Source organism: Sebastes umbrosus, chromosome 24, assembly GCF_015220745.1.
Source record: "Sebastes umbrosus isolate fSebUmb1 chromosome 24, fSebUmb1.pri, whole genome shotgun sequence".
NCBI lineage: Eukaryota > Metazoa > Chordata > Actinopteri > Perciformes > Sebastidae > Sebastes > Sebastes umbrosus.
The window spans coordinates 13,461,724-13,487,952 of NC_051292.1; the positions used below are offsets into that span (position 1 = coordinate 13,461,724).

A 26,229-nucleotide genomic window follows, 5' to 3' on the forward strand; every position below is an offset into this window, starting at 1 on the left:
TCTGGCATAAAGAATTTATAGATCAGAAATTTGAAAGAAATGTAAGAATATTACGCTGGGTGGCTTACGACACTGATTTTACACCAGCCAGGCTAGATGGCAGATTTAAACACTGGACAAACAGGAGCATCACCTCATATTGTTTAATATCCTCCAGTAAAGGGTTAAACACTTTCCAACAACTCACAGGAACTTATAACTTGGAGAAGCAAGATTTCTTTAGATATCTTCAATTAACGGCTTACTTTGACAAGAATGTTAGAACCACTGAGGAGAGGAATGTGCCTGATTAATATATTTGTTGATGCATTTAAAAAAAAAAAAAAAAAAAAAATCAGCAGAAAATTCATTTCCATGATCTATTCTTCTTTACAAATGGATAAGGGTCTTTCCACAATGTATGTCAAATTAAGATGGGGGAAAGATGCTAACATAAAGATAACTGAGGACGACTGGATAAACATATGTAGGACACAATCCACCACCTCAAGCTCAAATCTATGGAGGGAATTTACCTGGAAAAACATTTTTTTTATAATTCCAAAATCAAAGAGTCATAGATTAACAAACCTGAGCTTGGTCAGTGTTGGAGATTGTGTGGTAATATGTCTGCTGGTCATTTTCACATCTTTTGGGAATGCCCTAATATTTCTTCTTACTGGGTAGACGTCGTCTCCGCAATCAGATCAATAATTAGCTCAGAGCTTGATTTTAACTTCAGTGTTATATATTTGGGAAATGTACCAAATGGGCTGAAAAAGCAGGACAGATATTTACTACAGATACTTTTAACTGCTAGTAGAAAAGCAATAACCGGGGAATGGTTGAATAAGGAATCTCCAACAGTCCTTGAATAGAAAGAAATAGTTCAGGGAATTTACAGTATGGAACAACTGACTTCTCTCTGAGACATGCCACCAAAAAAGGTGAAAAATACTGGAAGTGAATTGAGATGAGAAGTGACTTTATTGTATATGTATTTTGTTGTGGAAAACTTTGCTTTCTTTTCCATGAATGATGTTGGACTAAGGGGACCTCTAAGACTTTAAAGGACATTCTGGGTCTCTAAGGAACCACAGACTTGCATACTGCTATGTAACATAGCTTTTTTTCTTTTCTTCTTTTTTCTTCTCTTATAAATGTATACAATGTCATATGATGTTAAGCATTTCACCTCATTCAGGATGACTCTGTCAGTCTTATGTTGTCTGTATTGTTTGTTTGTTTTTTTGTTATAAAACAACAAAAAAATAAAGTATATATATATATATGTATATATATATATAAAAAAAAACTGAATTCTACCATTCTGCTGTTATATATTCATCAGACCGCTGTTATTGGTGGAAGCTGTGTATTTCCTGTTACTACTCTTCTCTACAGCAACAAGAGAGAGAAACACCAGAGTTTCCTTCTGTGAGTAACAGAATAAAAGGAAAGACTTCAAAACAAGATGATGGAACACAACTTGAATTCATTAGCAATAAAATGCACCATTGCTCGATTCAACACACTCAGGGGTTTTACAACGACTATCTTTGTCTCGTATGACCAGTAGTTTACGGTGGCTAATGCTAGAGTTGGGTCGGTTTTGCCAGTCCGGTCCAGTCCGGTCCGGTGTACGAGCTTAAACCGGTTTGATTTGATGCTAACGACACGTTCTGGCAAATTAAAAAGTAGCCGACATCAACAACCTGTGCCGACAGAGTCACAGTGCTAAATCCAGCCTGTATTGCATTACTAATAAGCAATATGACAACGTGATTAACGTAATATTATGATATAATGTTGGTGTATAAACAAGAAGAGGTTTGTTTACTAGGAAGTTCATGTGTTTTTTGGGGTGATGAGACGAGACATGACAGAGCTGGTCTCAAAGAAAACTAAAAGTGCAGCAACATGGCAACAGTTTGGATTTGAAGCCAACGAAAGAGATGAGCCCAAAAACACACGAGGTAAGGTGTAATGTGGTGCAAGGCCTATTGAAAGCAAACCCCAGCACCAGGACTCTGATCCCAGGACCGCCCCGACTCCCCGCCGGATCAGCAAACGTTCTGTTGCTGCCGTTACACCGGTTAGACCCAGCACTCCACCAGACAGCTGATCTTTTGTTTTTTTCATTTGTTTTACCAGGTTCACATGTCATCTCCATCACCCCAAAACATAAATAAGAAAAAACTGTAAAATATAACAATTATTAGAAATAAATAGAATAAGTGTTCATTAACTTGACAGCTAGAAACACAAACTACTGAAACATTTTGAACTCAACATTTGAAACAGCTCAAGAACATCTGTGACAAAATACAAATACATATATATGTAATAAACACGTGGAACATTTATAAGAATATTATATTTTAAGAATAATTTATAGTGTGTATATTTGAAGAACTAAACTATTAATCTACACTGATCTATAAAGTTAATCACATCTGGACTTACAGAGCTTTTCTGCAGTTCCTCACAGCTGGAATCAGTCTCCGTCGTCCCTCCACTGATGTGTTGTACTTCTTCAGGTCCAACTCATCCAGAACCTCCTCTGACATCTGCAGCATGTAGGCCAGAGCTGAGCAGTGGATCACAGAGAGTTCCTTCTCTGATCTGTTCTCTGACTTCAGGAACTCTTGGATGTCCTGATGTACCGAGTGGTCGTTCATCTCCGTCAGACAGTGGAAGATGTTGATGCTTCTGTCAGGAGAGGTTTTGGTATCATACATGTTCATCTCCTTCAGGCTGTTGATGGCTCTCTGGATGATTTCTGGACTGTTGTCTGACTGACCCAGCAGACCTCCTAAGAGTCTCTGGTTGGACTCCAGAGAGAGGCCATGAAGGAAGCGAACAAACAGGTCCAGGTGGCCATTTTTACTCCTCAGGGATTTCTCCATGGCTCTCATCAGGAAGTCATCCAGGGTTGAATGACCATATCCTCTTCCCAGGAAGCCATCCAGTACCTCTGTGTTGCTGTTTGTGTAACAGTGGAACATGTAGACTGCAGCCAGAAACTCCTGAATGCTCAGGTGAACAAAGCAGTAGACTGTTTTCTGGAAGATCACACACTCTCTTTTGAAGATCTCTGTACAAACTCCTGAGTACACCGAGGCCTCTGTGACATCCAGACCACACCGCTCCAGGTCTTCTTGGTAGAACATGATGTTTCCTTTCTCCAGCTGTTCAAACGCCAGCCTCCCCAGCTTCAGAAGAACTTCCCCGTCAGCCTCCGTCAGCTCCTGTGGACTCGTCTCATGTCCCTCACCGTACTTCTGCTTCTTCCTCTTTGTCTGAACCAACAGGAAGTGTGAGTACAGGTCAGTCAGGGTCTTGGGCAGCTCTCCTCTCTGGTCTGTAGTCAACATGTGGTCCAGAACTGTAGCAGTGATCCAGCAGAAGACTGGGATTAGACACATGATGTGGAGGCTCCTGGATGTCTTGATGTGTGAGATGATTCTGCTGGACAGCTCTTCATCACTGACTCTCCTCCTGAAGTACTCCTCCTTCTGGGCGTCAGTGAAGCCTCGTACTTCTGTTACCCTGTCAACACATGCAGGAGGGATCTGATTGGCCGCTGCAGGTCGGGAAGTTATCCAAACGAGAGCTGAGGGAAGCAGATTCCCCTGGATGAGGTTTGTCAACAGCACGTTAACCGATGACTTCTGGGTGACATCAGACACAACCTCACTGTTCTTGAAATCCAGTGAAAGTCTGCTTTCATCCAGGCCGTCAAAGATGAACAGAACTTTACAGACAGCGAGCTTCTCTGCTGTGACCTTCTGTAATGTTGGATGGAAAACATGGAGCAGCATGAGAAGACTGTACTGCTCATCTCTGATCAAGTTCAGCTCCCTGAACGAGAGCAGAACCACCAGACTGACATCTTGGTTCTCCAAGCCCTCTGCCCAGTCCAGAGTGAACTTCTGCACTGAGAAGGTTTTTCCAACGCCAGCAACGCCGTTCGTCAGAACGACTCTGATGTGTCCCTGTTGGTCAGGTAAGGCTTTAAAGATGTCCTGGCACTTGATTGGAGCGTCATGGAGGGTGTTCTTCTTGGAAGCTGTCTCAAGCTGCCTCACCTCATGTTGGGTATTAACCTCTTCACTCTGTCCCTCTGTGATGTAGAGCTCAGTGTAGATCCTGTTGAGGAGGGTTCCACTTCCTGTTTCATCAGTTCCTTCAGTCACACATTCACATCTATCCCTCAGACTGATCTTATGTTCATCTACAACCTCCTGCAGACCTCTATCTGCTGAAAGAGAGAGACAAGTTTGAGACAAAACAAAGAAACTTATTATTTTCATTGTCAATATGAAAATGATCAACATAACAACCTATAAAGAAGTAAAGGTTATAAAGTCATCATCCCTTCTTGAAGTCAAAAATAACATTAAAGTGATTCTTACATTTATTTTATTAGTTTTTCAACGTGTCGCTCTGCAGGACAAGATGTGTGTTTGTAAGTTAGAGAAGGAGACTGTAGAAGGAAAGCTAATGTGGGCTGTTGTTCAAAGTCTGTGGCTCCTGTTCAGTTCAATTCAATTCATTTTTATATATCATCAAATCATAACAGAAGTTATCTTAAGACGCTTTTCATATAGAGCAGGTCTAGACCGTACTCTATCATTTAGAGACCCAACAAGAGCATGAGCATGCATTGTTATACGACAGTGACAAGAAAAAAGTCCCCTTTCATCAGTGTGACTGTCTGTCTGTGATAGAACAGTGATGTTGTTGCTTCACACAGAGTTTAATAGTTCTCCATCCTCATCTATGCAGATGGAAAACAAACAGCATTCTGATTGGTTAAAGCAAAGACGGAGTGCTATCATCACAATATAAATGTATTCCTTCTGGGTTCAGATTTTCTCTCAAAGGAGAACAAAGGAAGTGATGCAGAGCAGATATGTATGATGGAGAAGATCTTAAACGTTGTCACAACAATAGTCAGTGTATTAAGACAACAAGTCCTGTTTCCAGACATGAAGACATCAGCAGACACATCTACAGTCTTACTTTGTACAGTGCTGGTCTGACTGGCTGTCTGAGGTCCAGGTCTTGTTGTGGATCTGGACATCAGCTCGTCCACAGAAGCAGGACTCCTCTTCTTCTCTCTGTGGAGACATTACTTTAGAACTAAAATGATATGTATGATGGAGAAGATCTTAAATGGATTACTCCGTTCCAGTGGACAGCACCTGCATAAACTAGAACTACTGGAGAACTAAAGAAGTCAGAAAGGTCTGACACAGTTTCCCTGTCTTAGAAGTGTTTATTGTTAACACATAAAATACATTCAGGAAGTGACATTCATATCACCACTGACAGGCAGTTACTGTTTACAGTGATGACGCTGCCACCTTGTGGTTTCCTGGCGTGTCCTCTCAATATGAGCGTGCATGAGCAAGTTGCAGTATTTTTCCCATCATGATATTCAGCCTCCAGAATAATATCAATGTTTTAAAAATGTCCTCTTTAATACAAACTCATCATTTTCTGCAGCTACTTCACAGTAAAGGTCCTCCATTAAAGAGAGCTGATTATGTCCTTTACTGATTCACAGTCACTTTGGGCAGCTTAGCTTGAGTTAGCTAGGTTTGAACTGAGGTTAGAAGTGGTCTAAATATTGAGGTAGTCCAGCGGTCTGAGACACACATCATGTAACACTGGTGCCCTGGTGTTCCTTTTTTAATGTCAATATGTTTTCTGCCACTTTCTACTGTCAACTATCAAATGAAGGCATGAATTCAAATATTGTAAAAAACAGAAGTGGTACAAATCTACATTTGACCATTTCATGAACTTTGTTTTGTCAGCAGATAGTTTAACACCAGAGATGTTTGTTCTTGACCTTCAGAAACAAGATGTGGTGCAGAGAATCTTAGCTCAAAGGTCCACTGACAAATAGTCCAAAGCTTTCAACTGAAAGCTCTGAATCAATAGTAAGTGGACCTTTGAGCACTTCTTTCACTATATTTTACATATGTAGTGAAAGAACAAACTCAAACCATCAACACATAGAATCAAGGTGAGCAAATAGTTTCTACAAATGCTTTTTCACCACATGTTGCACAGTTATGATGTGCACTGATTCAAAATGACACCCAGTAGGTCATAACAGCTGATTTTAGGAGAAGTCAAATAAACAAAACATTATGAGGACAAATATGAGAAAATTATTTAAACATTTGAAGCACATTCTTCCAGATTTTGAATAGTCGCAGATCTTTAGACCATTTCACAGCTGTAAAAGTAAACATTCCAGATGTGTCCCCGTTTATTTCCTGTTGCAGTGGATCTGAATGACATCAGCTGACAGGAAGTAAACACGGACCCTAAGCTGTGTAGCAATGAGATTCTGTTGAACCGGCCTCTACAGCGACTTATATAAATATTTTCTTGAAGTGTAAATTATGAAATGGAGGTTCTCAGGTGTTTTGTTACAGAAATTCAATCAGTAGTTTGTGGCTCTAAAACCCAGACTAAGATCCATCTTAGTTTGAAACAGTATCTGCACTAATAGTTCTGCATCAGGAATATAAATCTGTTAGCAGAACATTTAGTCTTCATCCTCAATGCATCATCATCCATCAGGTCAGTGCACAGTAGAAACAGTCTCTTACTTTGTGTCTGAGGGTCCAGGTTCATTACTGAAGTCTGGAGGATTCCATATGAATGACTGGTCACTCTTCATAGACAGACAGCTGGGTACTGGAGACTCTGCTCTCTGTCTGGACTGAACTCTGCAAACACCAAGATGATTTTATTCACATCACATGAATCCTTGATAAACTCTCTGATGACAAAGACATTTCAGTTTCTAAATACACAAACTACTGCTACTGTCAATAATGTGGTTTAAAGTTTGTATTAGTCCTCTTAGATTACAGCTGTTCTGGGTGACTGACAGCTGTCACAGATACGAAGAGGAAGAATGCACTAATTCATTCTCTTTGTGTCACCAACAGTGTGTTAAACTTCACTTAGTAAATACATTTTAGTAGAAATTTAATATACAAACACACAATCAACTAAATCATGGCACTGGCATGGCATCACTTTGTTTAATATCATCCTGTATCTTCCCAGTGGTGTTCCTTATGTATTCAAATCTGAACTCTATGTACGTATGTTTTAGCATCAAAATGCTGTTTTCACTTCAAGACCTTCTAAAAACTTTCGCCCATGTGACCTGACGTAGGTTTCTACATGATGACACTGCTACATGTACAGTATATACATATAAATAGGCAGACATCCTTATAGTCAGTGTATTAATACAGTATATATACATCCGTGGACAAAACTGTTGGTACCCTTCCGTTAAAGAAAGAAAAACCCACAATGGTCACTGAAATAACTTGAAACTGACAAAAGTAATAATAAATAAAAAAATTATGAAAATTAACTAATGAAAGTCAGACATTGCTTTTGAATTGTGGTTCAACAGAATCATTTTAAAAAACAAACTAATGAAACTGGCCTGGACAAAAATGATGGTACCATTAACTTAATATTTTGTTGCACAACCTTTTGAGGCAATCACTGCAATCAAGCGATTTCTGTAACTCTCAATGAGACTTCTGCACCTGTCGACAGGTATTTTGGCCCACTCCTCGTGAGCAAACTGCTCCAGCTGTCTCAGGTTTGAAGGGTGTCTTCTCCAGACTGCATGTTTCAGCTCCTTCCACAGATGTTCAATAGGATTTAGATCAGGGCTCATAGAAGGCCACTTTGTTCTTAGTCATTCTTGGGTGTTTTTAGCTGTGTTTTGGGTCATTATCCTGTTTGAGGACCCATGACCTGCAACTGAGACCAAGCTTTCTGACACTGGGCAGCGCATTTCGCTCCAGAATGCCTTGATAGTCTTGAGATTTCATTGTACCCTGCACATATTCAAGACACCCTGTGCCAGATGCAGCAAAGCAGCCCCAGAACATAACCGAGCCTCCTCCATGTTTCACATTAGGTACAGTGTTCTTTTCTTTGTATGCTTCATTTTTGCGTCTGTGAACATAGAGCTGATGTGACTTGCCAAAAAGCTCCAGTTTTGTCTCATCTGTCCAAAGGACATTCTCCCAGAAGCTTTGTGGCTTGTCAATATGCATTTTGGAAAATTCCAGTCTCGCTTTTTTATGATTTGCGTCCTCCTCGGTCGTCTTCCATTAAGTCCACTTTGGCTCAAACAGTGACGGATGGTGCGATCTGACACTGATGTACCTTGACCTTGGAGTTCACCTCTAATCTCTTTGGAAGTTGTTCTGGGCTCTTTGGTTACCATTCGTATTATCCGTTTCTTCGATTTGTCATCAATTTTCCTCTTGCGGCCACGTCCAGGGAGGTTGGCTACAGTCCCATGGACCTTAAACTTCTGAATAATATGTGCAACTGTAGTCACAGGAGCATCAAGCTGCTTGGAGATGGTCTTATAGCCTTTACCTTTAACATGAAGGTCTATAATTGTCCTTCTAATCTCCTGAGACAACTCTCTCCTTAGCTTTCTGTGGTCCATGTTCAGTGTGGTACACACCATGATACCAAACAGCACAGTGACTACTTTTCACCCTTTAAATAGGCAGACTGACTGATTACGAGTTTGAAGATACCTGTGATGCTATTGACAGGACACACCTTAGTTTAACATGTCCCTATGGTCACATTATTTTACATCTTTTCTAGGGGTACCATCATTTTTGTCCAGGCCAGTTTCATTAGTTTGTTTTTTAAAATGATTCTGTTGAACCACAATTCAAAAACAATGTCTGATTTTCATTAGTTAATTTTCAGTAAATTTTTATTTATTATTACTTTTGTCAGTTTCAAGTTATTTCAGTGACCATTGTGGGTTTTTCTTTCTGTAACGGAAGGGTACCAACAATTTTGTCCACGTCTGTACATCCTTATAGTCAGTGTATTAATACAGTAACTTAGATGGCGGTCGGCGTGCTCCCAGTCAGGAGAAGCAGACAGGAGTACCGTCAGGAAGCTAAGCGATGTACTGCTGTGGACGCCACGTTAGTTCAGATCAGAAAGTCACACAATAACACAAACTAACTAACCGATGGATGCAGCAGTAGACCAGCTACTCCTGTGTTCTGAGAGGGAAAGTTACTGGTTTTGTGAATGGAGTCTGGTGGCTTTGAAGACATTGATATAGCGGCTTCAGTTCCCGTCAGAAAGGGCTGTCTGATGGAGAGGTAAAGCAGAGAAAATATTCTAAATATAGTGTACATCTAAACGAATATTTGTTTGTTTCTTTTAGATGGCTAAAATAAGTTTTTCTGCTGCTCCTGTCCACAGCTGCTTTACCTCTCCATCAGACAGCCCTTTCTGACGGGGAACTGAAGCTGTTATATCGCTCTCTTCAAAGCCACCAGACTCCATTCACAAAAGCAGTCATTCTACTTCCCAGAACACGGGAGTATACGTACAACCCCACTTCAAAGAAGCTGTCATAACAGCTGATTTTAGGAGAAGTCAAACCAACACAGTATTTTGAGGACACGTGAGAAAATGAATTACACATTTGAAGCTCATTCTTTCAGATCATCATCCATCAGGTCAGCGCACAGTAAAAACAGTCTCTTACTTTGTGTCTGAGGGTCCAGGTTCATTACTGAAGTCTGGAGGTTTCCACATGGACCAGTCACTCTTCATAGACAGACAGCTGGGTACTGGAGACTCTGCTCTCTGTCTGGACTGAACTCTGCAAACACCAAGATGATTTTATTCACATCACATGAATCCTTGATAAACTCTCTGATGACAAAGACATTTCAGTTTCTAAATACACAAACTACTGCTACTGTCAATAATGTGGTTTAAAGTTTGTATTAGTCCTCTTAGATTACAGCTGTTCTGGGTGACTGACAGCTGTCACAGATACGAAGAGGAAGAATGCACTAATTCATTCTCTTTGTGTCACCAACAGTGTATTAAACTTCACTTAGTAAATACATTTTAGTAGAAATTTAATATACAAACACACAATCAACTAAATCATGGCACTGGCATGGCATCACTTTGTTTAATATCATCCTGTATCTTCCCAGTGGTGTTCCTTATGTATTCAAATCTGAACTCTATGTACGTATGTTTTAGCATCAAAATGCTGTTTTCACTTCAAGACCTTCTAAAAACTTTCGCCCACGTGACCTGACGTAGGTTTCTACATGATGACACTGCTACATGTACAGTATCTATACATCCTTATAGTCAGTGTATTAATACAGTAACTTAGATGGCGGTCAGCGTGCTCCCAGTCAGGAGTACCGGCAAGAAGCTAAGCGATGTACTGCTGTGGACGCCACGTTAGTTCAGATCAGAAAGTCACACAATAACACAAACTAACTAACCGATGGATGCAGCAGTAGACCAGCAACTCCTGTGTTCTGAGAGGGAAAATGACTGGTTTTGTGAATGGAGTCTGGTGGCTTTGAAGAGAGTGATATAACGGCTTCAGTTCCCGTCAGAAAGGGCTGTCTGATGGCGAGGTAAAGCAGAGAAAATATTCTAAATATAGTGTACACTTAAACAAATATATAAATATATATATTTTTTTTTAGGTGGCTAAAATACATTTTTCTGCTGCTCCCGTCCACAGCTGCTTTACCTCTCCATCAGACAGCCCTTTCTGACGGGGAACTGAAGCTGTTATCTCGCTCTCTTCAAAGCCACCAGACTCCATTCACAAAAGCAGTAATTTTACTTCCCAGAACACGGGAGTATACGTACAACCCCACTTCAAAGAAGCTGTCATAACAGCTGATTTTAGGAGAAGTCAAACCAACACAGTATGTTGAGGACTAATGTGAGAAAATGAATTACACATCTGAAGCTCATTCTTTCAGATTTTGAATAGTTGTAAATCTTTACAGCGACTTCAACGTTCAGGCAGAAATATGAATATTTTCTTGAAGTGTAAATTGTGAAATGGAGGTTCTCAGGTGTTTTGTTACAGAAATACAATCAGTAGTTTGTGGCTCTAAAACCCAGACTAAGATCCATCTTAGTTTGAAACAGTATCTGCACTAATAGTTCTGCATCAGGAATATAAATCTGTTAGCAGAACATTTAGTCTTCATCCTCAATGCATCATCATCCATCAGGTCAGTGCACAGTAGAAACAGTCTCTTACTTTGTGTCTGAGGGTCCAGGGTCATTACTGAAGTATGGAGATTCCCACATGGACCAGTCACTCTTCATAGACAGACAGCTGGGTACTGGAGACTCTGCTCTCTGTCTGGACTGAACTCTGCAAACACCAAGATGATTTTATTCACATCACATGAATCCTTGATAAATTCTCTGATGACAAAGACATTTCAGTTTCTAAATACACAAACTACTGCTACTGTCAATAATGTGGTTTAAAGTTTGTATTAGTCCTCTTAGATTACAGCTGTTCTGGGTGACTGACAGCTGTCACAGATATGAAGAGGAAGAATGCACTAATTCATTCTCTTTGTGTCACCAACAGTGTGTTAAACTTCACTTAGTAAATACATTTAGTAGAAATTTAATATACAAACACACAATCAACTAAATCATGGCATTGGCATGGCATCACTTTGTTTTATATCATCCTGTATCTTCCCAGTGGTGTTCCTTATGTATTCAAATCTGAACTCTACGTACCTATGTTTTAGCATCAAAATGCTGTTTTCCCTTCAAGACCTTCTAAAAACTTTCACCCACGTGACCTGACGTAGGTTTCTACATGATGACACTGCTACATGTACAGTATATATACAGCCGTGGACAAAATTGTTGGTACCCTTCCGTTAAAGAAAGAAAAACCCACAATGGTCACTGAAATAACTTGAAACTGACAAAAGTAATAATAAATAAAAATTCACTGTAAATTAACTAATGAAAATCAGACATTGCTTTTGAATTGTGGTTCAACAGAATCATTTTAAAAAACAAACTAATGAAACTGGCCTGGACAAAAATGATGGTACCCTTAAAGGGACTATTTGTAACTTTCAGAAATGCTTCTTAACAGCGACACCTGTGGCCGTGAAATCAACGAAAGTCAGCGTCGGGCTCGCGCTTGCTCGCTCTCAATATACCTGAACGAGCATCACTCAAAACAGTGAGGCGACACACGTCAGCTAAAACCACAATATCACTCTATATTTCAGCTGCTTGGCAGTAATGTTAGCTGACCAGACGAAGGTCTCTCCATGAACATGATTTAGATCTGATCCTAGTGTTGGCTTTTCCTGCCCGAGTGCAGGCTGAGGCAGCGGGGCTCTCCAGCATGTCTCCTCTGCTCTCTCCGCCCGCAGCCGGAGAGAGCAGAGGAGACGCCGGCACCCGGTCGGTAACGAGAAGACAACGTAACTCTCTGAAGAGCTCCGTCACTTCACAAGACACGGGAAACCTCTGTTGGTCTGGAGGAGCTGCAGCAGTTATTTCTGCACAAACGTCCCCTGTGCATTCACTAGATATTCTCAGAGCTAAACTAACTCTTCTGCAGTGTGGAGTGAGCGCGCGTTCACGTCTAGAGGTGGAAGACGCGCGCGCTGTCTGAGTGAAGGAGAGCAGGCAGCGGAGACGAGGCTCCGGCCACACGCGAGCGCGCATATGCGAACGCGCATGTGTGCCGACCCGCTACATTTATACGCTTGAAAAGTTACAAACAGTCCCTTTAACTTTTTGTGAATTCAAACGGCTCTTATCACGGCTGCTACTGAGGTACTTCCGGGTCATTTCACTCAGTTAGGAATCTTCCTAAGCAAAAAGGACTATTCGAACGCAACCCTGGTCTATCGGGACCTCTCTATTGCTCTGGTCTATCGTGACCTCTCTATTGCTCTGGTCTATCGGGACCTCTCTATTGCTCTGGTCTATCATGACCTCTCTATTGCTCTGGTCTATCGGGACCTCTCTATTGCTCTGGTCTATCGTGACCTCTCTATTGCTCTGGTCTATCATGACTTCTCTATTGCTCTTGTCTATAGCGACCTATCTATTGCTCTGGTCTATCGTGACCTCTCTATTGCTCTGGTCTATTGTGACCTCTCTATTGCTCTGGTCTATTGAGACCTCTCTATTGCTCTGGTCTATGTGACCTCTCTATAGTTCTGCATCAGGAATATAAATCTGTTAGCAGAACATTTAGTCTTCATCCTCAATGCATCATCATCCATCAGGTCAGCTTACAGTAGAAACAGTCTCTTACTTTGTGTCTGAGGGTCCAGGTTCATTACTGAAGTCTGGAGGATTCCATATGAATGACTGGTCACTCTTCATAGACAGACAGCTGGGTACTGGAGACTCTGCTCTCTGTCTGAACTGAACTCTGCAAACACCAAGATGATTTTATTCACATCACATGAATCCTTGATAAATTCTCTGATGACAAAGACATTTCAGTTTCTAAATACACAAACTACTGCTACTGTCAATAATGTGGTTTAAAGTTTGTATTGGTCCTCTTAGATTACAGCTGTTCTGTGTGACTGACAGCTGTCACAGATACGAAGAGGAAGAATGCACTAATTCATTCTCTTTGTGTCACCAACAGTGTGTTAAACTTCACTTAGTAAATACATTTAGTAGAAATTTAATATACAAACACACAATCAACTAAATCATGGCATTGGCATGGCATCACTTTGTTTTTATATCATTCTGTATCTTCCCAGTGGTGTTCCTTATGTATTCAAATCTGAACTCTATGTACGTATGTTTTAGCATCAAAATGCTGTTTTCCCTTCAAGACCTTCTAAAAACTTTCACCCACGTGACCTGACGTAGGTTTCTACATGATGACACTGCTACATGTACAGTATCTATACATCCTTATAGTCAGTGTATTAATACAGTAACTTAGATGATGATGCTGCTACATGTACAGTATATACACATCCTTATAGTCAGTGTATTAATACAGTAACTTAGATGGTGGTCAGCGTGCTCCCAGTCAGGAGAAGCAGACAGGAGTACCTGCAGGAAGCTAAGCGATGTACTGCTGTGGACGCCACGTTAGTTCAGATCAGAAAGTCACACAATAACACAAACTAACTAACCGATGGATGCAGCGGTAGACCAGCTACTCCTGTGTTCTGAGAGGGAAAGTTACTGGTTTTGTGAATGGAGTCTTGTGGCTTAGAAGAGAGTGATATAACGGCTTCAGTTCCCGTCAGAAAGGGCTGTCTGATGGAGAGGTAAAGCAGAGAAAATATTCTAAATATAGCGTACACCTAAACAAATATATAAATATATATATTTTTTTTTAGGTGGCTAAAATAAGTTTTTCTGCTGCTCCCGTCCACAGCTGCTTTACCTCTCCATCAGACAGCCCTTTCTGACGGGGAACTGAAGCTGTTATATCGCTCTCTTCAAAGCCACCAGACTCCATTCACAAAAGCAGTAATTTAAATTCCCAGAACACGGGAGTATACGTACAACTCCACTTCAAAGAAGCTGTCATAACAGCTGATTTTAGGAGAAGTCAAACCAACACAGTATTTTGAGGACAAATGTGAGAAAATGAATTACACATTTGAAGCACATTCTTTCACATTTTGAATAGTTATAAATCTTTACAGCGACTTCAACGTTCAGGCAGAAACATGAATATTTTCTTGAAGTGTAAATTGTTAAATGGAGGTTCTCAGGTGTTTTGTTACAGAAATACAATCAGTAGTTTGTGGCTCTAAAACCCAGACTAAGATCCATCTTAGTTTGAAACAGTATCTGCACTAATAGTTCTGCATCAGGAATATAAATCTGTTAGCAGAACATTTAGTCTTCATCCTCAATGCATCATCATCCATCAGGTCAGCTTACAGTAGAAACAGTCTCTTACTTTGTGTCTGAGGGTCCAGGTTCATTACTGAAGTATAGAGGTTCGTACATGGACCAGTCACTCTTCATAGACAGACAGCTGGGTACTGGAGACTCTGCTCTCTGTCTGGACTGAACTCTGCAAACACCAAGATGATTTTATTCACATCACATGAATCCTTGATAAACTCTCTGATGACAAAGACATTTCATTAGCTCTAAATACACAAACTACTGCTACTGTCAATAATGTCGTTTAAAGTTTGTATTACTCCTCTTAGATTACAGCTGTTCTGGGTGACTGACAGCTGTCACAGATATGAAGAGGAAGAATGCACTAATTCATTCTCTTTGTGTCACCAACAGTGTGTTAAACTTCACTTAGTAAATACATTTTAGTAGAAATTTAATATACAAACACACAATCAACTAAATCATGGCATTGGCATGGCATCACTTTGTTTTATATCATTCTGTATCTTCCCAGACGGTGAAGAAGAGAGCGAGTGAGAGAGAGTCGGTGTGTTGAGCTAATTCTTGTCTCATTTGTGGGCTGATAAACAGTAAATTCATCTAAACTGGGTTGAAAAATGATGCTATCTTGTTGCCGTGGTGATGAGTTACGCCTGACTATTAACCAAACATCCATTCTCTGTTTGAGGAAGAACGTTAACCAAAACACAGGAAGTAAAACTGGCTGGAGGCGGTTGGGGGGGTTAATTCTCTTTGTGTCAAGAAACGTTTGTTCAACTTCAGTTAGCAAATACATTTTAGTAGAAACTTTAAAATAGAAACACAAAATCAACAGAAAACATGGTATTGGTAGAGGAAAGTGAAAATGAGTCCTATAAATGAGTTAGTAGCAGCTCTCTTACTTTGACTCTGAGGGTCCAGCTTCATTACTGAAGAATAGAAGTTCATCTTTAGACTGATCACTCTTCATAGACAGACAGCCAGAGACTAGAGACTCTGCTCTGTCCTCCTCTTCCTCCACACAGTCAATCATCTTCTGATCTGAAGTCAGTCTGAGAGGTTAAACATTAACGCTGACAGTGACCATGTACAGGAAACAAGTTTGTACAAGAGTCACAGGCAAGACTGAGAGAACAGGAAGTAACACAACTGCGCGCGCACACACACACCCCACAACACACACACACACCCTCACACTCAGACACACACACACACACACACACACACACACACACACACACACACACTATACAGTATAATAAAACCACCCAGCACTCCACCTGGTCACTTCTCTTTAACTCTCTGCTTGTTTTCTTGTCTTACAGCAGGTTTAATGAGGATTATTCAGCCAATCACGACTTTGTGTTCTCAGATGAATCAAACTGTTGAGTTCATTCTAACATTTCTCTCCTCTACAGTCCACAGGGAGGAAACTGACTCAGACACTTTGACAGTGAAATAATAAAATGTTGGATCAACACTCACCCTGCTTCAGTCTTCAGTCGTCAACTCTCTGTGATGTTGTCTCAAAATGGAGTCTGAACCGGTCTGACCACGTTCACAGTTCCCTCCCTGTTCTCATGTACCTGGATCACCTTATCAGTGTGGCTCCTCCCCTCTCCATTTACAGGAAATCAGCTGAGTTCATCTGTGACTGTGTGTGTGTGTTCACAGCCATTTAACATGATGTGTTCATAAGAATCTCTCTTGGCTTGAACAGGCTGAATGAACCCTCTAAGACCCACAATAGACCAGTTTTAGTCTTCTTTAGAGGGGTCCAGGGGGTCTTTAGAGGGAGATAGCAGGTCAACAGTAGATGTCACATAGAAGTGGTGTACATCATCTGAAAGCTGGGAACCTGGAGATTAATTTGAGATGCAGCTCAGCACTGAGTGTCAAGTTGTTCTAGTCATTAATCAGAAATAAACATTAATTCATTCATTAAAATAAATAGTGAAAGTGTATAAAGGTTTAGAACATTATGATAGAAGTATATGATGGTCATCCCCATACCAACAACCAGACAAAGCTAAATGTGTGGCTTCAACAACAGTGTGTTGAACATGCACCCCAAAACAAAAAAGGGATTGTTCTTGTGACCGACGGTACAGCTTCCATCGCCGACCTACAGACGAGGAATCCACAAGAATGTGGCTGAGAAACCTAAACTTGAAGAGACCACCTAAAACAATGTAAGTGTGCTCAACGGAGGAAAACCTGTATCCTACTTCGTGGTTGGGTTACGAAAGAGCAGCGGAGGAGAGACGTCGGGTCCTTAAAAGGACTGATAGCAGAGCCAGGAGAACGTCAGCTATGATTTCATGTGTAGGGAGGATACAGCATTGTAGCGTCTGTTTAATGACAGACAGTTACTTTTACTATTTTATGTACAGTTTAAATGTAAGGCAGTTTATGGGCAGCATTACACTAAAAACATAGCTCAATGCTTTGATCACATGATCCTGTTTGAGCTGTAAGAGGTGGTGTTCACACATGTTTTACTAGATGTTTTAATATGGAGAGAGGATTAGCGTACCGTTGGAAAACAGCGGTTCCGTCTCAGTGACGCGACACGACGGAAGTTGCGCCCATAATTCACGCAAGGCATCATGGGGACTAGGAATAAGGTGGATAGGCATCCTATAATATATTATAGAGTGATGCTACAAATAACACAGGAAAGCACTGTAAGTATGAACACTATATACAAACACACCACCTTAACCCTATAATGTTCCATTTGGAATATTATTGGAGTATTATAGGCCAACTATAGAAGATGCATAACCCCAAGTATAATAATATAGCAATAAAATCCCAGCTGATGATGACTGAAACAGTATAACATGCTTAAAAATCATACATAAATAGGAATAAGTCAAAAGAGATTGCGGCTTACACACGGTAACATATGAATAAGGGGAGCACTGACACTTATTTGTCTCCACTTCAAGCACTGAATGGAGGTCTGCCAAAGAGATTCTGTGATGATCTGACCCTTTAAAGTGAACTCAGTTCCATCAACATTAAACACAGCAGCTGGTAATACTGAGAGAAAACATATCCTACCTCAGAGCTTCAGTGAAGAGAAGATGGTCCTTCAGTTGGTCTGTATACGCTTCCTCTTCTTCCTCCAGATGTCTTCCATTGATGCCACATATCTACAAGTGTGTGACAAATAAAAGTCTTAACATGCAACAGTAAAACTCATAATACACTTTTATAGAATTTATAGTTATATTTATAGTTAGTATTAACCTAAATACCTGGAGACTTCCATAGTTCCCACGATCATGTAAACACCAGTCGGTAGGTTGGCCATATGATGAAACACATGAGCCATTAAACTGTATTAACATCTACAATCTTACACTAATTGTGAGTATTGTGTGTTTTATCCTCTTTCTTTCCTCTTGATGTTGTTCCAGAGCCGGTACGCTTTCGCCAAGTGCTCATCCACAGGTGGCACTGATTTACCTCTGATATCAACAGCAGGAAACCTTTAACAAAAGAGATATAAAACGCCATGTTCATTCTCACAATATAATGTAATGTAACGTTACCAACTCAAGGCATATTGAGAGAGGCTGGCACACGGGTCTTGGTGCCTTCAAATGTTGTCGTGTTTAGGTAAGATAAGTGGAAAGTTTCTGAAAGCTCAGAGTTCACAAGTTGTGACGTGTTTGCTGACGGAGGCCACGGAAGTTCATTTTCCGCTGCATAATAAGTTAATATATTGTAATTTTAGTCGTATATTTGTGACCACTCTGTTTCTGTCCTCCATGTTGACCCAATTATGGCGCGGGAGTCGAGGTCGATGGAACAATTGAGTATTTATTTCTCATCTGTATAATGGGGCACACACAACCAGGCAGGTCAGGACTACTGTTAAGATGGTCGGCACAGCCCGCTCCAACCACAGCCTGAGAGTTTCTTTCTGCTGTAGGTTACATTATGATCGTATAGCAGGGCTGTGTGTTGGCAAGAATTTGGCAATACGATACGTATCACGATACAGGGGGAGCGATTCAATATATTGCGATACTGTAAGGAAGGCGATAAATTGCAATTTTTTAAATACAATTTTAGGAAAACTGTCGTAAAACACCATATGCATGAAATCGGAGTAAAAAAAGTTTATGCAATCATTTATCACAGTCCCTGTAACATCCAGCATCACAGCACTACTTTGAGAGGACAGTACACTGAGAGGGTGCATCTCTTTGCAAATGCAAAAGTATTGACTGAGTTAATCTTTGCATGTAAACTATTAATTAAAAATAGATAGAGTGGATTTGAGAATCGATACAGTATCACAAAACATAATATCGCGATACTCTATATTTTCCTTACACACTTCTAAATCCATGATGGAAATACATTTCAATACAAAGTTATTAAATTACTTTGTTTACAATTGTATTGTAAAACATGAGCATAAAAAACATAAAACCTCTTTTCACATTCCACACTTTGTCATTCACATACAGTCATATCAATGCTATCTAATCAAATGTGGTTTTAACAGCACAGCTAGTGTGTTTCTTTATCCCAAACTCTAAATGTGGTTTTCATTTCTCTTTAACAACAGAAGAGATTTACATATAAATGGTGCTCTGCTGCCACCTTCAGGAGGGTTACAGAACACAGCAGGTTATATATGTATTATATATAGATTATATCTTGTGTACAGGCAGGGGCGTGTCCAGACATTTTTGATACTGTAGTATTCTCAGCAACAGAGAAACCTGAACTCCCAGGTATAAACAAAAGTCACATCCCTCCTCACATACCAGCAAATCTTGTTTTAACATTGTAAAGTGAACTGTTAAATAATGCCAAAATAATTTGTAAATTCCCAAAGTAGGTTACATACAAAAGAAAATCCTTATTCTAAAACAGTCACTTTATAAAGTGCCAACAAAATTAAAATAAATAAGTCTTTGGGCAAAATATTTACTTGACAAAACTGTGCAAAACGTTGCATGTGCAACAATGTAAATGGTTGGAGGTACAGACCGTGTAGAATATTTTATCAACAGAGATAGCTGACCTTACCAGAGCTTACGTGTGCATAAAAAAAGCTTACATCACTTGTAACAAATCTTGTTTCAACACTGATTTGTTACAGTAATAATGCTACAAAATAACCTGTGACTCCAAAAGCCAACATAAGAAAACAATGCACATTAAAAAACACAGTCACTCTCCGCCTTTAAAGTGCAAACATATTTAGAATACATACGCCTCTTTGAACAAATTATTTAACCAAACAAATGATAAACTTTACATGTGCTACAGTGTTGGTTACTCTAGTATTACCTAGTATTACCATTCAAGAGACCCAATCTGTTTTGACAGTTCCTTCCTTCCTTGCTTCCTTCCTCCCTCCCTTCTTCCTGTCCTTAAATAAAACAAGACAGGGTAAATGTTTAGCTTATTACCGTTACAGCTTTTAACTACAGGCACAGTAAGTGTAGTCAAATGTAGGCTACTCACATCTTTCACGACGACGCTCCAGAGACGTGTTGCTTCCATAGACTGACTGTAGAAAAACAGTTTGTTTCACCTGTAGCTTCACCTGCTCAAACTTCTTCTTCTTCTTCTTCGCGCCTTTTTTTGTTTTGCAGGCTACATACTACTTTAGCGCATCTCTGCCTCTCAGGTTTGAGAAGGAACTGCAACTCTAAACAAGAGTGCAGTTTACATTCAGTGCCGTGGCCCGCCTCTGACTGGGCATATAGCCAATCATATTGTAAGATATTGGGGTGGCACTTGGGGTGGCCAATCAGATTTCAGGGGTGGCCTGTGCCACCCAAGGCCACTCCCTGAACACGCCAGTGTGTACAGGACTTCACGAGTTGTAAACACGAGCTCACGAGTTTCATTGTAATTCTCCCTACACACTTCCACTCCGTTTGCGCCCTCGCGTGGAGGGTCCGCATTTTAAGTCATATTATATTATGTCGAAAAAATATAATAGTTTATTATGTCGAAAAAAAGTCAGTGTGTCGGAAAATTTAAAAAAAGTTATAGTATAGTAAATTGTGTTAGCTCACCTGGAAGAACAGATGCCCCGTGTACTCAGGTTGAGTCCTCATTGCAGCAGGTTCGAATCCGACCTGTGGCCTCTTTTCTGTATATCGTCCTCTCTCTCTCTCCCTTTCACTAACTCATGAAGGCAAAAATAGTAAAAAAAAAAAAAAAGTCATAGTATAGTATGTTTAAAAAATTAAAAAATCATAGTATAATATGTCAAAAACAGTCATAGTATAGTATGATGAAAAAATAAAAATAAATTCCTATTATGGTATGGTATGTTGTGTTAGCTCACCTGGTAGAGCAGGCGTCCCATGTACCAAGGATGAGTCCTTACCACAGTGAGATTGAATCCAACCAGTGGCTCCTTTTATAGTATGTCGGAAAAAAATTAAATAAAGTCCTAGTATATATAGTATTTTGAAAAAAAGTCATAGTATAGTATGTTGAAAAATGTCACTTAATAGAAATCTCTGGAGGCTATTATGTATTATTTATATTTGAAACAATCATGCATACTTAACAGTGTTTTCTTCTCCCTGACGCTTGGCCATTGTTCCATTAGCTCTTTATTCACTCTTTACTTTATTAGCATCAATGTGTGCACAGGTAATGTTCAGATGTTGTGATATGGTTTGCTAGAGGTAATGTTCTGCAACTGCATCATTCCAAAGGGATATTCACTCTAAAAAACTCGGAGATTAAATCTTTCTTTATTTGCAAATAGCCAGTAACATACAGTATATACAGAAGCTTACACCTTTGCAGAAATCTCCCAAGTGTTGCCTTTCTTATCATACCAAGATTATTCATATGTAGTTGCAGAGATATTCTCTTCATTTTGGGAATGTCATTTTCAAGCAGGGGCCTGAGCCAGAAGGTTACCGTCTCTACACTGGTAACAGAAAATGAGCAAAACAAAGTTGTCACTCAAATGGTGATGAGCTTTCCTACACTGTGACAAGTGTGTGTGTTGTTCAAATTTGACTAATGTAGTGGCCGGCTAGTTAGCTTGCTAATTCCATTTAAATGCTAAACTGTTTGAATTGAGTGCACATGGGAGAAGTTTGCCTCTGTCAGAAACCTCTTCAGGTTTAGGCAGCAACTCTACTTGGTTAGGTTTAGGAAAAGATAATGGTTTGGGTTCAAATAAACCCTTTCTGGCAGAAAGCCCTGAAGGCAAAGACTTCTCCCGTGTGCAAAATGAGCCGAACAGTCGAGGCAGAGGCAACGAATGCTAGCCAATCACAGCACAGTAGGGCGGACGAGAACCAACACTGGGGAAAAAATAATGTGTGGCACACGCCGAGCAGAGAGGACAAGATGAAGCCTGACCTTCGGCTGCATTCGTTAAAAATCCGGCAATAAGGCACCTTCCTGCAGGGTTGTGCGGAGGCGTGTTTATTGGTGCTTTAGAACGTAACCGCCGTGAAACAATCAGAAAATAATGTTTTATTTCTCTGATTCACTGCTTTGCTTTCACTAACGGAGCTCCCTCTCTTCATTCACTCTATAGATTGCATTTTTCATCATTTTAAATAAAGTAAATTATGGTTACATTTCATTTCTTAACAACATTCCACCAGGAGCTACAGAACACGGTGGTGATAACGGCGACTCAACATTGATTTCTGAGGGGAAAAGCTCCACAAGTTGACTTCATGTGTCTGTGTTGAGCCATGTTATGTGAAAACTAGCAGGGTGACACATACACACGTGGACAGAATTGTTGGTACCCTTCCGTTAAAGAAAGAAAAACCCACACTGGTCACTGAAATAACTTGAAACTGACAAAAGTAATATCTCATTGAGAGTTACAGAAATCGCTTGATTGCAGTGATTGCTTCAGAAGGTTGTGCAACAAAATATTAAGTTAAGGGTACCATCATTTTTGTCCAGGCCAGTTTCATTAGTTTGTTTTTTAAAATGATTCTGTTGAACCACAATTCAAAAACAATGTCTGATTTTCATTAGTTCATTTTCAGTGAATTTTTATTTATTATTACTTTTGTCAGTTTCAAGTTATTTCAGTGACCATTGTGGGTTTTTCTTTCTTTAACGGAAGGGTACCAACAATTTTGTCCACGTGTGTACCTCTGTAATAAACTAAAAAAATTTTTTTTTTTGTTTTACATCAAACATCACATACAAAAGACAATATTAAGGAGCTGACTTTCCACCAAAATCCAGACATAATCTGTTTGTAGTTAGTTGAGAAACTGAAGCCTCAGGTTCAGGTTTTATCTACTTCTTTCTGTTTGTTACAAGCAAATCTGTTATAATATGAAAAACGGCTGGTATTGGTATATATATTGTATATGGTATATATATATTTAGCAGTATGAGGAAATTAACTGCAAAACTCCATCGTTCCACAGGGTGGAGCTGCAACAGAAAGCAAAGCAGAAACATCTATTTAAATGTGTTAATCTACAGTTCTGTTGTCATAAACAGAACTGATCTGCAGAGGCACTTTGGGTTCAGAATATATGAATGAATGAAGACAAAGTGAAACCCAGGTCCAGGTGGAGGAGGTGGTTGAGTGTGGAGCAGAAGGAGTGGAGGAGTCTCAGTGTGTCTGCAGAGACTGTGCAGAAGGACAGAGTCCAGATACACTGATGATACTCTGTCAGGTCCAGAGGAACACACAGGGATGATGGTGGTTAGAGATCAACACCACTTCCATCTGTTGAGAGAAGAAGAAGACAACAGAAGTCATCCATCAGTGTTTACAGAGACTCCCTTCATCAGCTGTCAGTCAGCATCCAGTATAAAGAGCAGAAGGGACTTCAGTCTGTGTAGCGTAGCCAGCTTCCTTTCAGCTCTCATGTTAACGTATTGGAGTGAACACACTGAGCTCAGAGCTCCCAGACCAGAGGCCTGTACTACGAAGCCAGTCCAACACACCCAGGGTATCTTCTCCTTATCTGGTTTAACTAACCCCTCAACCAAGATCCCGCTAAACGGTCCTACGACAGCCGTTATCAACTCCGTAAGTCAACCCAGGGTTTCTCAATCTGGCTATGAGCGCGTTCACATAGAAAGGGCGGGATTTGTAGCACATGACCAATCACAGACATGGACCAGTCTACGGTCAGCAGAGCGGCATACTTTACAAACGCATATTAGAAAAGTTAAACACATAATCCAGACTAAAATTAACACAGTTTAAACTGCCAGATGCAGGAAGGACAGCTGGCAAAAAAATCACTGACTGTGTGAATGTGTAAATAAACAGACTTTTAATATCCCGATAGATCAGACTAGAACTAATTACACGTGTGTTCCATTAAATCAATGTGTTGATTAGATGTGTTCTTATAGAATAGAATAGAAGATACTTTATTCATCTCCTGGAGGAATCACAATACTTTAGTCTTATTCTTTCAGCTCCAACCCCGGCGGTGTGAAACAGACTTAGGAGAAGGTAAATAATAAATCTATAAACATAATTCACAGCGGTAAGCAGGCTTACTTTCACATCTTCTAATCACCCACAGCATACATAAAAGTATTGGTAGCAAACTAACCAAGGCAACACATTCAGTCTGAGGGACTGTAGGAACACGACTCTGACGTGTCTCACAGCAACATACGGCTCAAGAAGCTGATTCAGATGAGTGACTATATGAATATCATATATGAATATATGATAAGAGATCATGTACTGATTTTGTGTTATTGTGGTTATATAAATGTCATTTATGTCCGTTTCACACCGCTGGGTTTGCAGCTGAGAGAAGAAGGCTACATTATTGTCATACAGGTCATAACAATACATGTGATCACATTAACTCAGCAGAGTACACAAAGTAGTTCTAGTCAGATCTCTGGTGCTCTAGACGGGGCAGTGATATTACAAGTCTGTTCATTTACACATTCACACAGTCGGTGACCTTTCTGCATGTGTCACTTTAAACTGTGTTGCTTTTAGCCTGGATTATGTGTTCAAATTCTTTGTCTGTGTAATATTATCTTATGATCCACACAGTGGAAATAAACTGCTGAGAGTCCTGAGAGCATCATTACTGCAGAAACAGAGAGCTTTTCACTGCTCACTTTAATGATGGATTTACTGCTGCTAGGTTGGTTTCAGTCACATTTCAATGTTTCATCTACTTTTAAATATTACATGACAAATATGTAAATATTAGGGCTGTCAATCCATTCAAATATTTAGTCTCGATTAATCGCATGATTGTCCATAGTTAATCGTGATTAATCTCAAATTAATCGCACATTTTACAACCTAAAAATCACTAGTTGCGTTAAAGTAATTAGTGGTGTTAAAACGATCTAGCGTTAACTCGTTATTATTGCGTTAACTTTGACAGCCCGACTAAATATGGAGTCTTTTTGGACAAGGAGATCAAACAGAGCGTTTCAGACAGAGGGTGTAAAGAGGTGCTGCAGCACAGCCGCTAGAAGAAGAGTAAAGTGTTTTTTGAACATTAAAGCATGTAAACATGTTCTAGTAGAAACCTAAAATACAAGCATGCACCTGAACATCAGCCTGATAGGTCCTCTTTAAAGGTCCTACATGTTCATACACAGACTGAACTGTAAAACCTCAGCTGTGATTACTGGACTTCAGCAGAGGTTCTGGTCTTTATAAAGACCACATGGTTACTAAATGGAACAATGGTTCTATGATGGTTCTATCTCTCAATGAGAAAACACACGTTCTGATCAGATTTGATGGTATGACAGTTTGATGGATGAGGACCACTGTCTCTATACATGATGTGATGCTGTCAGCTGTAATCCAGCTTTATTTCCTGGAGACATGAACACAACAACAACAACATCTTCTTCTTCACATCAACTCTAACACATGATCACAACAAGCTTCTGGCTGATCTGATTGGTTGACTGTTCTCTCTCTCTCTCTGTGTCAACGTTCTCCTCTCACAGCTTAACGGAGGAAACACATCACAACAATACTGCTGAAACCCGCATGGACCGACTCCGACCCTCTACTGACCTCAGAGTCTCCAGTCTACAGTGTGGACTCTCCACAAGATCAGACAGCTGCTTCACGTCTGATTCCTTCAGGTTGTTGTATCTCAGATCCAGCTCTCTCAGATGGGAGGGGTTGGACTTCAGAGCTGAGGCCAGAGAAGCACAGCTGATCTCTGACAAACTGCAGCTCCTCAATCTGAATAAAGAATAAATGATGAAGATAAAAATCACTTTATAATCCAGTCAGATGTGTTCAGGTTTTAAATGTGTAGCTCAACATCACTATGTCCTAATCAATGATCTTTTCCCTAAAATGAGTAGAGTGACTTTATCATTGTGTTATTGTGGATCATCATAATGTCAGCCTTCTACAGACATCATCCAAATGTCACCACAACATTCATACACCTGTTCATGTCAACACACATCAATAACATGCTGCTGATCTCAGTCAAGTCTGGAATT

General features: G+C 40.1%; 1 protein-coding gene and 2 long non-coding RNA genes across 3 annotated transcripts in view; all 3 read right to left on the reverse strand.

Annotated features, from left to right (window-relative positions):
* LOC119483763 (NACHT, LRR and PYD domains-containing protein 12-like) overlaps positions 1–26,229 on the reverse strand; it is a 542,841-nt gene that overhangs the window by 342,889 nt on the left and 173,723 nt on the right. Inside the window, exon 8 of the mRNA XM_037762204.1 lies at positions 25,787–25,960. Coding sequence (XP_037618132.1) covers positions 25,787–25,960 — 174 coding nt within the window. The remainder of the gene's footprint in view (positions 1–25,786; positions 25,961–26,229) is intronic.
* Positions 14,871–16,281, reverse strand: LOC119483854. Its single transcript, XR_005205813.1, has 3 exons — positions 16,249–16,281; positions 15,666–15,815; positions 14,871–14,929 (listed from the first exon to the last, which is right to left on the reverse strand). It is a non-coding gene; the product is annotated as an uncharacterized LOC119483854 (long non-coding RNA).
* On the reverse strand, positions 17,687–20,322 carry LOC119483883. Its single transcript, XR_005205841.1, has 3 exons — positions 20,263–20,322; positions 20,096–20,167; positions 17,687–17,924 (listed from the first exon to the last, which is right to left on the reverse strand). It is a non-coding gene; the product is annotated as an uncharacterized LOC119483883 (long non-coding RNA).